The following is a 17,937-nucleotide window of genomic DNA, read 5'->3' as shown; positions in this document are numbered from 1 at the left end:
CAGGAGAGCCCTTGTGGCACAGTGGTTAAGAGTTTCACTGCTAACTAAAAGGTCAGCAGTTTGAATCCACTAGGTGCTCCTTGGAAAGTCTATGGGGTAATTCTACTCTGTCCTTATAGGGTCGCTATGAGTCGGAACCGACTAGACGGCAGTAGGTTTGGTTTGTTTCTTTCTTTTTTAGTCCCGTTTTACAGAGGAGGAAACTAAGATTCAAGAAACTGATTTGGCAACATTCATACCACCAGTGAGAGGCAGAGTACTGAGGTACTCATCCCTCCAATCATGCCTGGCTACCTCTGTAGTTAAGGTGTTTCTCAAATGTCATCTTCTCAAAGAACCCTTCCCTGACTGCACCATCCAACAAATGTTCACCTCTGCCCTTTCCCACTCAGTCACCCTCTTGCCCCTTCTCCTGTGGTATTTTCTCTGTAGCACTTCTCTGTCTAAAAATCATCATATGGGTGTGCTTGTTTCTTGACTCTTTCTCCCTTTTGAACGTAAGCATCATGACGACCGGAATCTTCTTTGTTTTATTGACGGTGGTATCCCTGCCACCTAGCATCATGCTTGACACATTTTGCACTCTCTGTGACTGTCTCATGTCCAGACTTTCTCATTGATACCTGTGATATTAAGCACCATGATTTTGGCTCCTGATACCCAATAACGGCAATTTAGCTAGGATTTGAATGTCCCTATAGTCCAAGCTTAGTTTAAAAATCTATAATTAGAAAATACCACATACATTACATGTCGTTTATCTGCTCTGAAAGTTGTAGCAGGTGGCCCGGCTTGCACCCTGTTGAGAATCTGTACTGCATACACGCACCTGAATCTCATTTCTGACACTCCACTGTCACCCTTCTTGACCACCACCCCTGACAAAAGTTCTTAAGTATTAAAACCACATGTTACACTGTCCTAGCGTGTTTTACAGTGAGAGGGGCAGTCATTTAGAGTCCTCTTGTGCTAGACTTTTGCACAGATAAAGGGAGGATACAGTTTTGAGAGGAATGCAATAACTACAAAGTGCATCCTGAAGGCCATTTAGCTCACAATGAAGGTCTGTGTTTTAAAATAGCACTACAACAAAGTAACTACAGAGTTTTGGCAAGGGCTTCAACTATTTATAGAACTAAGTAAGGCATAGTAAATAGTACCACAGTACCCAGCTCTCTCTTGCCGTAACCCAAACTTATAAGACACACTGTAATTATATTTTTCTACTAAAAAAAAAAACATAGTAGCCATTATCAGTTTAACCATATGGAAGCTCAGGCTGAGATTTCTTTTTTAAATGCATAGTTTTGATTTTCAACAGCTGCACTGGGTCTTTAATCATATATTATCTTTATGAAGCCTTTTTCTAACATATGTTAATTGGCTGTTTTCTGTGACAAATTATGAGCTCTTACTTTGATGAGGTTCAATTGCAATCATGTTGGAGTGGAGTATGTAGAGTTTCCACCCCTGCTGGCTCCTCAAACCACTACAAACATCCGCACGTCACTGCAGTGCTGAGTAATGGCAGGATTTGGGCTGGCTGATTTCTCTACAGATTCTTTTTTTTTCCACAGGATATTTTCAGCTTCTTTGTACTAAATCTGTTGCAGGGTTTGCCCTTTTTGGCAGAAGCATGCTCTAAAATTAACATCAAATCTTATTGGAGATTACTATAATACTGTGAGAAATATAATACAACACCCCAGTGTCTGTTTTACCACTTTACTAAAATTTTAGAACACTTATTACACATTTTTAAAAAGTCAGTCAGTTGTGAAGTTGTAAGCGTTTTCTAAGTCGTCAGCGTTTTGCAACAAATATTTTTAATTTTCCTTTTTTGAGGAGAAGAACATTTATTGAATAAGCGGATGGCTCAAGGATATATTTAGTTATCATAAAGAAAAATGCACATAGTCTTTTTCTAGGTGTTGCCAATCATGTCAGTATGTTAAAGATCCCATTGTATTTTCTTTGTTCTTTGCATTTAGTTACATCTGTTGATCAAGTAATAAGAGCCAAGTACATGTTCCATCAACGTTAATGTTCTAGAAGATGCATAGCATCCATTCCACTTCCTATCCTAATGTCAGTTTTTAGTGTATGGTTAGGATGAGCAGATAGGTTCTAATCCATTTGCTCTGAGAACTGTAACAGATAGTCTGCATCAGATACCAATAGATGATCAGTGATAGCTATAATTAGAATAAATATAAAGCTACAGTACATTTGTTTATATTCAGGGGAAAGTAGCCAGGGTAATTGATTAAGGCTTTCAGAAACTGTGTCAAACACCAGTCATATTGGGATTAATTTAACTACATTTTGCCTTGACGTCTAAGGCACAGGACTCTTTGTAAACTGTGGTTTTCCAAAGCCAAAGCTAGGGGCCATATTTCCATACAGGTATTAGAGTTTAGACTAAGATGAGCCAGCTGTGAATAGAAGTTACTCCTCCTCATGAGGCTGTTTTTAATCAGTCATTTCCCTGGAGCAGCCCACAGTCAATGAGCTCTAAATCCTGAGGCTACCTGCGCTCAAGTAGGAAGGCCCAGGAACATCATTACGGAACTTAGAATTGAGCATACGTGAAAAAATTAGAACAGAAATTAAGGGTAATAAAGGTTAACTTCGGAAGTCTTACTTTGGCACTGCTTTTTTAGAAGGAGATAAAGAGATAGTTTCACATGTTAAAAAAAGGATGTTAAACCCAACTTATCGTGTAGATACTACTCCATTAAAGTATTATTGTAAACAAGCCAAATAAAAAGTTATTTTCAATTCGTTAGACAGAACTGTTTAAACATGCATATTATTTTGAGATGGTACTTGTGGGTCAAGTTCAGCATGAGCAGATGAGAGAGAATGGCTTCAGGAGTCCTGTATGATACTTCAGTGCGACTGAAAAGTCAGTTGATACACTGTATCTCCAGCTAGTGTATACAGGGAAATTCATCTTCACTTGATAAGACACGTACTTAATTGGCTTTAACAAAATAAACCAAGGTAAAGAATGATGTGTAAATGAAACAGAGAACTTGGCACTTGACTGTATGGAAGCCCGTGAGCCATGTGGCTTAATTGGGGCCAGTTGGGATCATTTAATGATTGCTGTCAGAAGATCAGATTTAATTCTCCTTATAAGAAGACCACAGTGGGATAGAGTTAAACAAATTGTCATCAGAGGTTTCAGATGAACAAAGCCTTAATTAGGTTGATTAGGATGCTGTAAAAGAGATGAAGAGAAATAGAAGAATTGATGAATCACTGGTTTCCATGTTGAGCCCCATATAATAGCAATATCAAATATCTCTATTTTGAGCATTTTGAATATGTGAGTGTGTGTGTATGTATATATATACATACATACACATATAAGGTTTCATGTAAACTTTCTAAAATTCTAAAGTTTAACCAGAAACAAAAATAAGTAACATTGTGTAAACAGCAGGTGATTGATCAAGCGTTTTCCCCTTAATATTTCCCAGAAAATATTGGCAAAAGACGATAGCATTTCTTTGATTTCAAGGTCATCTGTTGGCAAAGCAGTTAACAAGAAGTAAACTGTTTTCAAAGATGTAATTGTCAGTCATTTCACATGTTTTTTTGATACAGACTAAAACAAAGCCTTTACTTAAGACTGTCCTTTTAATCACTGATATCACCATCTGAATAGATGTGATTATTTACTGGTGTAATATTTAAGAGTATTTGAGTGTCTTAAAATTTACTCTTATTGTTTCATTTATACATTGTGGAAGAATAAAATGGTTTTATTTTCCATTTGCTACAGTTTTGTAGGAAAGTGTTCACAAACAAACATATCAGTGAGGCTGAAAAATGTGTCTACCACATACAGGCTTCTGAAAAAAAAAAGTAGAAAATTTCCATTTTAATGATGAAATGTGATATATTAAAGATAAAAAAATAATAAACATAAAATTATTTTTTTCTACCAGCATCATAAGCTGCCTGGGAATTCAGATTTTGTCATACTAAGATGAAAATTTATAATAGCAGTGTCTCCTACTTCAAGCCCAGCTTGCTTTGAAGGCTGACGATTTCGTATTTCACTGATGTTGGTGTGGTATAGTGTTTAACTTGCTTTGTTCAATAATAGCAACAAAAAATTCCGGCTGCATGTGCTTATGGAGAGGTTACAGCTGGGAACAGACCGCGATCTGGGATGCTAAATAGTAGCTCTTGCTTTGTGATGAAGACAGTGGAAGATTTTCCTTTGGGGTAAGCCCTGCCGCATCACTAAGTGGCTTTTGAAAGAAAACTTGGTGGTGGCCCTATTGTGAAAAATTAGGAACGCAAAAAAATGATAGAGCCTGAATTAATTACTTAGTGTGATGTGGAAAGACTAAAAACCGTGGTGTGGTTGGATAGCATGAGGCTTTTGACATATTTAGACCATTTGGAGTTTATTTTGGCATGGGGACTGGAGAATGCTGTTTTAGCTGCAGTGTGAAAAAAACGTACAAGACCAAAATATACCATGGATAACTCTGACATGAGGGAAACTGTGCTTTCCTCTTGTTGATTAAATTGTTTATAATATAATACCGTCATTTAAAGGTATGTGTCTCCTAAATTCTAGAACTGTGTAAAGTGAGTTATGTCAGTGATAATGGCAGGTTTAGGCCCACCTATTAAATTAATTGCAGGGGTTTTCAAAACGAATTCCTTTTTAGCCTTATTATATTTCTGACATACATTTCATCTCCTTTTGTCCTTGGGGAAAGATATTAAATGTAGGACTAGATGCATTAACGTAGAGTTTTCAGCAGCCGTGGTCATTGGGAAAATTGATATATTTCCCTAGTTATTTCTACTTTTGCAGCCTGAAGCTCTTCTGTAGCTGATACTTAAGAGAAACTTCTTAGTTTTTATGCCATTGTAAATTTCTTCTTTATATGGTGATTATTTTTAAGGGATAAATGAAGCATTTTCAGTTAGAAGTTGCTCATTAGCTTTGCAAAGTGAGGGCTTGATGGTGTATGTAAGGACTACAGTTTATTTCATAGCTTTACTATATGGCTTTAAATTTATGCCTCAGAACTGAAGTAGTCTTACAAGGAGTAAGCCATGTTCCCAGTAGTACCGTGTACTCAGCACCTACCATGTTTAATTATCATAACCATCCTGAAAATGAAGAAATATTTTCCCATTTTTTGTAGAGCATGGAAATAAAGGTTGGAAGGGATTGAATAATTAGTCTGTAGTTACCCAGATTCTAAGTACCCTGTTAGAGTTTAAACTCTAAAATTAATTCAGCTTCTAGTTCTCAGTATAAATTATTTAAAAAAAAAAATGCAACATAGGAGATGCTAAATAAAAATGATAAAGGATTAAGTGAGGTTATCAGTCTGCTTCTGTATAAACAACAAAAAATATGAAAAGATTCTTAGTAGTAGTCATTAAAATGGTGAATGCAGACTCTACTTCAGCTGGGAGATAAACATTAATTAATTCAGCTAATCAGTGGGTAGTTACTGAATTCTTACTCTGTGCCTGGCCCTGGCATAGTTGTTGGGACTACAAAGGTGAAACAAAACAGATTTGGTAGCTGTCATTATTTGACCCGCAGATTTTGAGGAAGGCAGGCAAATGTGGGATTTCAACTGTGGCAAAGGCTACAAAGGACATGTCAGTGTGAGACCCTATAATAGGAGGATATGATATGGTCAGGAGAGCATGGAGTGCTTCCTAAGAAGGTGAAACTGGAGCTGAGACAGAAGGGAAGAGAAGTTAAGGAGGCACAGGGGAGAGAGAGAAGCATTCCAAGCAGAAAGATTTGCATATGCAAAGGTCCTGTGGTAGGAACTGGACATGGCAGATGTGAAGAACTGAAAGATAACCAAAGTTATTTGTTATTAGTATGTGTGATATTGATTTATGAGACTTGAAGATGACTCCAAAACTTATCATATTGACACAAAATTGGAATAAATTGGGAAAATAACTTCATCTGTGACACAATAGTATTTATCCAGGGAGAAAGAATGGCTCTTCTTTTTGTTTCTCTTTACAGATTGAGTCTTGGCTGTGTTACTTTAAAACAAACTCAGCTTTCACTCAAAGCAAGGGTAATATAACATTCTATATGACAGATGGTAAGCTTAGAGAGAAACGGAATGGCTTTCAGGACTAAGGAAGTATTCCTCAACTCGTAAGGCATCACGTAGTTAAGCACCAATAACGATAATAATTTCGTTACTTCTTTTGAAGTTCAGACTAGCTCTTAAGGGGATAAAGCTCTACTTGTTCCTTTTAACTCAGATATGATTGTACACTTCATATGTCTTTCAAACAAATCATAGAGAGTTAAATGCATCTAGATGCACCATAATGAGCAAAGTTTTCCACTTTAAAATGATAATGAATCATTTAAGTGTTTGAATTAGTAATACTGGGCTTGAAGCAACTGGGCTTATGATCATTTCTATCCCTTTCTAAGTATTATTCAGCTTGTATTTATTTATACAGTATTATTTCTTGTGTGACGTAGTGTGCTCTATTTTCAGCTTGAGTTTTTACAAAACATTATATGAAGATGTTAGTGAAAATGTGAGTCAATAAAAGAGTTATTTGCTAATATGAGAAAAAGAAAACCAAAATTTCTTCTTTGCAACTTGACATCACATACTTAAATGTTTTATCATTATTCATAGGCTATTTTTAAGTGGCTGCATTGTGCTTATTGTAACAAAATAAATGCTTTGCAAAGATAAGTTTAGCAGAAGAAAATTAATTTCTTCCCACATCTTTTAATGTGGCATGGCAGTCTCACTCTCAGATCAAAACATATAACTGAAGGTTATGTTTAATTTCTAAATCAAAGTGTTGTGGGAAGATGATTGAAATCTGAAGATGACTCAGATTCACTTGATATGTGGTTTTCTTCCTACAGAAACCGTACGGTAGACTGCCATTTCCATGTTAGAAAGAACATAATAGTGATGAGATTAAATTGAATAGTTTGCGCTAGGTACTGCAAGTTTATGTTAGTTACTTTGGATCTTAGTCTGATTTTTTTTTAAAGAACCTGGAAAGCTGCAATAACATCAGAAGCCCCTCACCGCCACCACCACCCCCCACCTCCAAAGTGTAACTTTTTTTTTCAAACTGTGGAGGAAAAAAATGTAATCAGTGTGCTCTGTCAACAAACATTGATATTTTGACAGTTTTATAATCCTGTTTTTTACCAAAAATAATAATTTATCTTTGTTGGGTCTTTGCTTGTATAGAATTCTTCACTTGCCTCAAAGGATAAATTCAGATTTTATGTCTGCTTAATCTATGTAAAATGATTTTTTTTTAATAAGGCATGGTATGTTTTAAACGCTCATTGTGGTGTATCTGCTACTTCACCAAAGTGACTTGTTTGTTTTCTTCTTTTTCTCTTAAAGCAATCACACAAAATACTAAACTTAAAGCCGAAAGGATTTTTCTCAGGTGTTTTAAAAATAGAAATTAAAAAATTACGTCCCCGTGTCTGGATTTTTCTCACTGTCCCTTATCTGAACCTCTCAAAGGCCTCTCTCTGTGGGGTTTGGTAGCACTGCACACTCAGACGGTTCTGCTCAGAGAAGGAAGTGGAGAGTTTTGGTTCTCATTTTACACTTCTGGAACAGTTTAGGGAAGGAAGCACCTTTACACCTTTTATTGTTCGTGGTTGCTGACATCATATCCTTCCCTGACCAGTCTGTGCGTGTTTCCTGCCATTCTGTCAAGATTCTTCTGTGTTAACTGGGAGGGATTTGTAGGAGGGAGGGAGAGAGGAAGAGAGTAAGAAGAAGGGAGGGAGGGAGAGAAGGGAGAGGGGAGGGGGCGGTGTGTGTCACTCAAGGGAACTTGTTTATTAATGAGAGAGCCTGGGTGGAAGAATGATCTTTAGCATCTGTCCAGAAGAAATTCTTCTCTACTTAGGTATCAAACTATTTTGCCTTCATCTGCCTGCTATGCCAAACTCACAGTGAACAGAAGCCTGCCATAATGAAGTTCCCCTTTTTAGTAAGCAGCCTGATTTTATTTTTCTTACATTTAAGTTGGCAAAAAGAAAAAAAAAATTGCAGAAGACTGTAACTCTATAGAGCGTATCTATGGTAGAGCATTTCTTCTTCTTCTTCTTCTTCTTCTTTTTTTAATTACTGATTGTTTATACTTAACGCTGTTATTTTCCAAGAATGCTTCTTTCATGTGGAAAGAAGTAGCGGCAAGGCTGCTGGAATTATTTTAAGCTTATGGTTGATTGTACATAATGAAAGTTCTTAGCATAACATGAAATTTTACTACATTTATTTTAGTTATTATGGTCTTTTTTTCTCATATACATACAAAACAGTTTTATAAATTGTTAAAATTATATAATCTTTCTCAACCTCTCTAGCCTCTTACAAATTAATACTTGAAACCTGCCTTACAATATCATTTTTGCATAAAAATCAGTTTAGAGAAATAGGTGTGTTAGGAAAACAACTGGTGGGCTATTGTGGACCTTTGTCATTCTTTGAATGAATACTGACAACCCGGAAACATGACCCATAATCAAATGTTGTAAGCCACGTTTCATGACACATTTTACTTCGTGAAAAGTTACTCAGTTACATCACCACCACATATCAATCTGCATAGAAACTTGATAGTATCCAATTTTGCATTTTAAAAATATCAGTATGTTTTCAAAAGAGATCCCTACTTTTACAGGAAGCAAAAAAAAAAATGTTTAATCAAAAGGAAATTTAAACTTGCTTCGCTATTTCCTTGTGTATTTCAAAAAGGAAAACAGAATCAGTGGCATTTTTATTCATTAAATTATGTGTATGTATTTCCCCCCTTCTGGCAAAATATTTCCCATCAAGCTTTAAGAATAAAATAAAAGAAATTCTTGCTGCTGTCTTTAAAAAAAAAAAAAAAAGTCTCTTGTTTCCAGATTGCGAAATACAGTAGTGATAGGGAGGAAGTTCCTAAGTTTGGTTCATCAGGAGCTGTGTCTTTTTGAGGAGACTTTTCTCCCAGGGTTGTTTCTCTACTTGTTATTTATATTTTGAAACCAGGATCTTTAGAAGTTCTCATCTTCCCTGCCTTGTCACCATGCTCTAATCTGTTCACCCTGACCTTCCACCTTAAAGTGAGTAAGCGCTTAGGCAGGCATAGTCCTGTAAGCCGATAGTGCCACCGGCCTCAGCTAAATGAAAGGAAAGGAAATTGTCCCATATGCGTTTACTGTGGATTCCTGCATTGGCTTTTCTGTGATAGAAAAAGCCTGCTTGTCTCCTTGGGGTCTTGCACATGCATGAGAAATACCATTCTAACATACTGCTTGCTTCTAAGGTAAGATTATAGGAAACACAGGAAAGTTTCCCAGTGGAGTGATAGTTAAGAATGTTTCTAAAAATAGTGTTTAGCAACAGTGAATATACGATGCACTTGGCTTTGTGGATCTTTAATATTTGAACGTGATTTTAATATATCTTTAGTAATAACTATACAATATGTATAGCTAATTTTTTCATGTGTTTATTTGCCAAGTATATCCGATTTATATAACTCTTTTAAACTTTTGAACTACTTCCAACATTTAAAAATACAGCTGGTGTAATAGTTTTTGATGAGCACCGTGTGGTCATGATGTTACTGAACATATATATGTATGTATATGCAGTCTCAGAAGCAGAACTGAGCTGCAGTTTTTCACAGAAGGGTACTTGGCAAAGGAGAAGGGATAGTATTTAAGCGATGCTAACCCCCCAGAACTAATTATATCATGACAGCTTCTGCAATTAGACAATAATGGAAAACTTTAAATATTAAAAAAAAAAAATTTTTACTCAAGGTGATAAAGAACTTAGGAATAAAGTTACAGAGATCAAAGGACAACTGATGATCAGACCAAGTGTATAACAGCTTTCCTGTACTAATAACTTTGAATTGGAGCCAAATAATCTATTAAATAGCCCGCACATTGGCTTAACATTACATAATACATGTGGGAATTTATCAGGTTGGTTGTCAAACACCAACTAAAATAAACAGGGAAATTCTCAACGATGTGTAAAGTCGTTGCATTCTTTAACATAAGACGGAAGAGAATAATTGAAGCTGTTGCTTGCAAATTGAAGAAGCCATTGAGGAATTCTTTCTTATTAAATTCCACATTTCACAGCAATTCACTTTCATTATGTTGAAATATTTCCAGATAGAACTTAAAACAAAATAAAATATATACTCTTGATATTCTGGTTTTCTCAGGTTTATCTTTTGGTATTGATGATCATTTCTTTCATTTCAATTCATGACCTAAAGATCTCCAGTGTATACTAGCAAGCTTCTGTAATTTTCTTACTCCCCAAGGAGATACTGTGTGTCTTTTTTAAATATTTAAGTTAACAGGACTTAACATCTTTATTTAAAAAAAAAAAAGCCTATAAATGGAATAGTACTCTTATTTTTCTATCAATGATTGTCTTTTTCAATTTCTATATTCAAGATATAGCTTAAGGGTTTTCAAAAGAAAAGATCTCGCTGCTGATAGAAGCTTGTTATGTAAGATTAAACATTCCTTATTTTTACAGTGTTCTCATAGCAGTGATTTAAAAAAACAAAAAATAAGATTAAAGAATTTAGATTTAAATTAGTTGACATTTCCATATATCAGCTAGCACTTTCATAATAGTCCATCCTATTTGCATAACGAGGGACGTTATCACCTCTGCTGTCAAAACACAAGATTGTTTTCCCTTCAGAAATGAATTAGCTGCCCTACTTAGCATACACAGGTACATAAAGGTTCATTAACTCTCTGATTTGGGTAATTTTTCATAACAGAAGGGTGAAAATAGTCACCTAATTTCATTAAAAAATATTTTTAAAAAACTCTTTGCAAAAGATACATTTCAAGTGTTGGGCTTTAATTTAAAGCCTGGTATTCATCATTTAAATGACTTGTTAAACTACTTATGAGATTACTTTAATTATAAAAACAAACTGTTCTTATTTGATATGCTCCTGCATGTTATATACCACGTACTTTTAATAAACACTTACTTTCGTTCATTCATTTTATTGGTTTATTTCCATGTGGTTTGTTTCCTTTATAAAACTAGAATGTGGTAGTTCTTACGAAACTGGTTTACTTTTACCTCTGATATTTAATTTTCTCTTTTTTTTGTTTAGCAGGAACGAATGCAGGAACTTGGGAACTGAGCTGTGCAAGTGCTGAAGAAGGAGGTTTGTTTGGAGGAAACAGGAAAGAGAAAGAAAAGGAAGGAAAAAATACATAATTTCAGGGACGAGAGAGAGAAGAAAAACGGGGACTATGGGGAGAAAAAAGATTCAGATTACAAGGATTATGGATGAACGTAACAGACAGGTGAGTAGGGTAAACTTTTCTTTGTATCATTATTTACGTGGACTATTTATTGCATTTTTCTCCAGATAGGTTAAGGATACTGAAAACGTTTTGAATTTATAAATACCTATTAATTGAATTTAAAAGAAGTTTTAGCAAATTAAATGTGGCCAGTTTAAGGGTCAATCATCTCTCATATGTAAAGGAAAAAAATAAAACCTTATCTTTTATATAGCTTATACATTAGAAATATAGTTTACATAAAGTTATTCAGTTTTTACTTCAACATGAATTTTAAATGGGAGCTATACTTGTGTAACACGAGTAGCTTAATAATTAAGACTTACTAAGCATATCATTGCTCCACTACATATCATTGCTCCACTGCACGCATCATCAAACAAAGATATTCTTATATTCATGGGAACTAGACTTTTTGTGGTCATTCATTTAAAGGTTTATAAGATGAGCTAAATATCCTTTACAAAAATGGCTTTCATTCTAGTCACAGCATAAGACTTTGAAATGCATTCAAAACAGTGTGCTGACGACAACAACAACGACGAAACTCACACAATATATTAATAACTTAAAACATATAGGCAGGTAAAAACCCACCCAGTGCCATCGATATAGGCAGGTACTGGTTAGTAAATTCATGGCATTTTTTGAAACCCTGAATTTTATAAACATAGAAATAAATGATTTTTTTTCTACAACTTAAGTGATAATGTGTGTATGATGTAATTAATCTATCTGAAGACTTTATATAACCAAACACTATTCAGCAGTAAAGACTATAGTTTGGCTGTATTTTCCTTCATACTTGAGACAAGTGGATTTAATTAAGTGATGTAAGGATAGCTGGGTGGTTTGTAAGCATCCTAATGTTAAATATCAAATCATGATCCTTGGGAGAAATTGCAGTGTGCAGGATCCCGTGGCTTCTGACCGTTACATATGGATATTGGAACCTGCAGAATAGACCTTCCTTGGCCATGAGAGAAGAGAGTTTTGCCTATTGCCCATTTATACTGAGGACAAACAAGAGGACAGTCAGCCTTGGGAGCACCCCACCAGACTATAGTTTCCCCCAAGTAAAGATACTCCATCTCCCCTCTCGTCTTTTTTTTTTTTTAAATCTTCTTGGACCTATAAATGAGACTAGAACTGATAAATTTTTAATTTTTAAAAAATTAATGTTGCTAGATGTATAAATTATAATGAATAAACCCATTGCCATCAAGTTAATTCCAACTCATAGCGATCCTATAGGACAGAGTAGAACTGCCCTATAGGGTTTCCAAGGAACGGTTAGTGAATGGAACTGCCCACCTTTTGGTTAGCAGCCAAGTTCTTAACCACCGTCCCACCAGGGCTCCAAGTTATGACAAGTAGAAATTATTATTTATGTCATCAAAGTCTGTATGCAATTAAGAAGTAAAGGAGTTTTTATTCCTTAGTTTTTAAGTTTACGGTCCTTTAAATTATTACATATTTTAAGGTATGCATGATTTGAACTATTTTTAGCTGAAAATTGAACTAGAGAACAAATAATGCAAAGATTCCTTCAGTGTTTTCCCTGCACATTGCTTATTCTTATGGGCCAAGTCAAAAAGCAATAATTCTGTCAATAAAACCACAGTAATTTTTAATTCGTTTATAGCTTGAAATTGACATTAAGGCTGAAATATTGAACATTATGTATCACTGACTGTTTAGACCTTGTTATTTGGACTAGAACCTACTTTGGGCGCAGTCAGAAATTATATGAATTAGCACTTAGCACTTCGTCAATGATGCTAGTTAATTTTTAGGCTCACGAGATTCATTGTATCTTCCTTTCGGTTACAAAGGGAGAAGAAAATTTTTGTGGGTTGAATTCATGAGCTTTCTTTGTGCTTTATAAAAGGAATTTAAAAGTCACACGTGGATACGAGAATGTTAACACCATACTTTTGAGCTAATAATTGAACGTCTTTCCTTGATTTAAGTGTATTTGCATCTACAATTGCTGTTACTCTCACCCATGTTAGAAGTCATAATAATTTTAAGAGAAGAAAAAAAAAATTCAGTTTGATTTTTTTTTTTAATTCTAGAGATAGATTTTTTGATTTAGAATCTATTTATTCTTTATTTCACTTTTATCTAGGTACAATAAGCCCTTTAATTCAGTGCTCTTAATTGGAATTAGTAAAAATGAAAACCTTCCTGTTTGCTGTATATTTCGGTGATTATTTTAGATGGCTAATGAACATTCTAAAGAGCCATGTTATAAGTAAATGTTCATCATGTATGCCTCTCACCTCCTGTGAGTGGTCACAGGTGCCATTTCAGAGAAAACCTGAAAGATGTAGATAACTTTTTTATAATCAAAACCAGCAAATCTTCAGCAGCACCTCATGCTAGGTGTGGGGCATGGGCTTCCTTTAAACTGTGTGTTCACGTGTTGAAAAGAAAAGTGTTGCCTGCATTGCTCTTTATGAAGCTGCCCCCACTGTAGACTCTCCAGTAGACCCTCGCACAATTACTCGCTGTCATATTTTCTTAGAAGTAGTAAAAGACTGCTCTGCCATTGCAGGTGTTTATTTGGCTATACACAGAACAGGATGTTTTTACCGGAATGAGAAATGCAGACCTACAGTGTGAAATGAAATATTAAAGAGCTTGTGTAAATAGTTGTTTATAATTAAGAAATGAAATTATTGAATAAGAGTGGCTACCTGTTTAATTTGAATTTTGCCTTTGCGTTGACTCTCTTTAATAATGGAAGTCTGGAACAGCTAAAGTTTGCGCGGCGGTTAAGAGCTTGGCTGCTAACCAAAAGGTCAGCCGTTTGAATCCACCAGCTGTTCCTTGGAGATCCTATGGGGCCGTTCTACTCTGTCCTATAGGGTCGCTATGAATAGGAATTGACTTGATGGCAACGGATTTGGATTGGTTTGGTTTTTTATTGTATATGTAAAATAATTTAGGAGAGGATATAAACCAACAACTTATTTTTAAATTTTTTTAGAGTTACCAAGTTTATAAACACTGTGTCTCAATTTCTAATGTGAAAAGAAGATGTCTTTCTTAAGCTAGTGTCTAAAAATAATCGAAATTATGAATTGCCAACTTCGGTGTTATGGAAATTTTCCAGATAACTAAATAAAAATAGTTACATTTATTGAACATCTACCAATTATGTGCCAAGAACTATATATGTATATTTCTACGTAATCCTTATTAATCCCATTTTAAAGCTAAGTAATTTATTAAACCAACAAATATTACTAGATTTTTTTTATGATGTGCCTAATGTTAAGTGTTCAATTCTTATAGTCTACTAAAGGGGCCAGCAAACCTCTTTTGTAAAAGCTCAGATAGAAAATATTTCTGGCATTTCTAGTCATACAATCTGGGTCACAACTATTCAGCTCTGTCATTACAGTGTGCAAGTAGCTATGGACAATATGTAAATGAATGAGAGTAGCTGTGTTCCAATAACATGTTATTGACAAAAATGGGATGGGCTGGATGTTGCCTGTGACCCATAGTTGTGAGCACCCAATCTAACGGGATAAAAGAGACATGGAATATGCCAATGTGTATCAAAAATTTGTTCATACATGCTTATAAATGAAAATATAAAAGTGCCTTGGAAGGATAACCAAAAAATAACCCCACACCCATTTCTCAAGGCAGTTTTACCTCATGGCAACCCTATATGTTACAGAGTAGAACTGTTCCATAGGGTTTCCTTGGCTGTAATCTTTATGGAAGCAAATCACCAGGCCTTTATTCCATGGTGCCAGACTACAGTCTTTATGGAAGCAGATCACCAGGACTTTGTCCTGTGGTGCCACTGGGTGAGTTCAGACTACCAACCACTAGGTTAGTAGTCAAACGCAAACCATTTGCACCACCAAGGGACCTTTTATGAAAGAATAACAAGAGGTGACTTATTTAAATTGAGGATCAGAGAAAGGCCTCTATAAGGGAATGTTGTTTAAGTCGAGAGGTAAAAGATGAGTCAGAGTTGGCAGGTAACAGCATACCAGAGGGGATAGTATTTGCAAAGATCCTTCAGATAGGAACGAGCTTGGCTGAGCAGTTAAAGGAAGGCCAGTGGGATTCAAGACTGGTGTCTGACCTTAGATGAGAGAAGAGATTAGAGAGTAGACAGGTCCCAAGTCTTGGCAACGCTTTGAAGGTCCTCTTAAGTTCTAAGTAACCGGCCCAAGGTCATACAATTAATCCTAGAAACTGGCCAAGATTTGAGCCCAAATCTTTCAGAAAAATAAGCCCATGCTTTTCTGAATTATGTTGCATCCAATAGCTAAGAGCGTGGTTTTTAGAATGACATAAACCTGATTCTGGTACCAGTTTTGCCACTTACTGACTATATGACCTCCAGCCAGTTACTTAACTCTTCTGAACCTCAGTTCCTTCATGGGTAGAATTGAGGGTTTAAAAATAGTACCGACCTCATTAGGTCATTGAGATAATTGAGTGAGTTGATAAATGCAAAGTGCCTAGCACGTACTAAGTCCTCAATACCTTTACTTATTAACTGTTCCCATTGAGAATCCTGTACTTTGAACCATTAGCTGTTGTATTTAATATAATTTCCATTAAAGCAACTCCTGCAGTACGTAGCACACTGAAAAATGGTACCTGATCCTTCATTTCAAGAGGATTTTACCTTGAAAGGGTGTGGGGAAATGGATGGAGGAGTGGAACAGAGTAGAGCGGGAGCATAAAGGATCTTTCAGAAGCTAACAGCGGGGCTAGAGAACCATACCACAACAAGAGCCAGCTGATGGCCAAGGATGGTTTGTGGACAGGAAGAAAAGATCCCACAGGACATTTGCAGACCAAGAGCTCATGTCAAGGGTGGGAAGAAGGAAATTTCTAAATTCTTTGGTTTGGGAACTTATTTTCAAATTTATATCACTGACCAAGTTACTTCGAACTAATCACCATTTTTACCACATATGGCCTCCAGTCTCTTCTAATGCTACTATTTCAATCTCTCCATCTGAGTTTTTTGTTTTTACCCTTTAAATACTTTCACCATTTAAGTAACTGTAATCTTACCCTCTTTCATATAGTACCATTTTTTAAATTACGCTCATGAAACAACCATATTTGTAATTGGGATGGGCTGGAGTTTGCCTGTGGGCCATAGTTGTGAACACTTGATCTAGTAGGGTAAAACAGACATGGAATATGCAAAAGTGTATCAAAAATTTATTAAAAATGAAATACCAAAGTGCTATGAAAGGATAACCAAAAAAAAAAAAAACCCAAAACTGTTGCCATCAAGTTGATTTCGCCTCGTTTTGTTCTTTTATGACTGCTTTCACAAACAGGATATACTTAGAAATCGGTTATATCTGTTGTTTCAATTAAAAAGAAATAGAAAAATTAGGCACGCTTAGCCTAAGCCAGTTTATTTGTGTGTTTGTATTTAAAATTTTCAGTTTTCCTACTTTGAAAAGGACAAGAGACATAAACTAAAAATTAGTTTGTGTGACTTGCTGTGTAAAGACATTAAGCATTTAATTAATTATAAGAAAAAAATACTTGCTAAATAACACAGGATCTAAAATATAGTAAGTAAAGCAAGAAAGGTTTTTAAATGCCTTGAGTCCTTTGCTTCCGTCAGAACTGGAACACTAATAGTTTTTGCCAGAAAACAAAATTTCATGCAATTATCAGTGCAGTAACTGGAGCACAAATTGAAGACAATTAACAACAATCTCCTGTTAATAGAAGAATTCCCTCATGGCCAGAAGAAATTCAAAATTCATTACTGTTAAATTTCCTGATTTTTATTCTTGTGTTACATCCCTATCTCAGTTTCTTTACATGACTTATAGATTATTTTAAATGGGCTAGGAAAAACAAAACAGCTTCTGCATATTGATGTCTTTAAACAAAATCTAGTATTTTCTGAACTAAACTAAAAAAAAATAAAAAGAGATATATTGATTCCCTCCATGACACTGTTTAAAAAAAAAAAAAGCTGTACTCCTTCCTATCTCTTGTTATGCACTGTTTTAGCCTCTTCCTAGAATTTTAGCTAGAACGTTAATGGAATTTTCCTCAAAGCGATATGCAGAATATAAGCAGATAAAAGAGTTAATTTCAGCTCTAAATTTGGGATTTACTCCTAATAACTGAAGATAAAATATGTTGGAATTGAGATGTATTTGCTTTTTAAATGCTAAATAATTTAGATATACATGTTGTTGTTGTTGTCAGGTGCCTTCTTCAAGTCGGTTCCGACTCACAGCGACCCTATGTACAACAGAACGGAACACTACCCAGTCCTGTGCCATCCTCACAATCCTTGCTATGTTTGAGTGCATCATTGCAGCCACTGTGTCAGTCTATTTTGTTGAGGGTCTTCCCCTTTTTTGCTGACCCTCTAGCAAGCATGATGTCCTCCTCCAGGAACTGGTCCCTCCTGATAACATGTCCAAAGTACATGAGATGAAGTTTCGCCATCCTTGCTTCTAAGGAGTATTCTGGCTGTGTACTTCTTCCAAGATCGACTTGTTCGTTCTTCTGACAGTCTGTGGTATATTCAG

General features: G+C 35.4%; 1 protein-coding gene across 12 annotated transcripts in view; it reads left to right on the top strand.

Annotated features, from left to right (window-relative positions):
* Window positions 1-17,937, top strand: part of MEF2C (myocyte enhancer factor 2C) — a 155,267-nt gene that overhangs the window by 48,602 nt on the left and 88,728 nt on the right. For 5 of the 12 annotated variants that reach the window (XM_023545622.2, XM_023545621.2, XM_023545618.2 and 2 more), the window contains exon 2: window positions 11,182-11,377. In XM_023545622.2, coding sequence (XP_023401390.1) covers window positions 11,324-11,377 — 54 coding nt within the window. In that variant the 5' untranslated portion in view covers window positions 11,182-11,323. Of the gene's footprint in view, window positions 1-7,894; window positions 8,020-9,173; window positions 9,340-11,181; window positions 11,378-17,937 lie in introns of those variants that run through there. The other 7 variants (XM_064273945.1, XM_064273952.1, XM_023545614.2 and 4 more) reach the window with 7 other exon arrangements.

This window comes from Loxodonta africana, chromosome 2 (genome assembly GCF_030014295.1).
Source record: "Loxodonta africana isolate mLoxAfr1 chromosome 2, mLoxAfr1.hap2, whole genome shotgun sequence".
NCBI lineage: Eukaryota > Metazoa > Chordata > Mammalia > Proboscidea > Elephantidae > Loxodonta > Loxodonta africana.
This window is presented reverse-complemented; position numbering and strand designations above follow the sequence as displayed.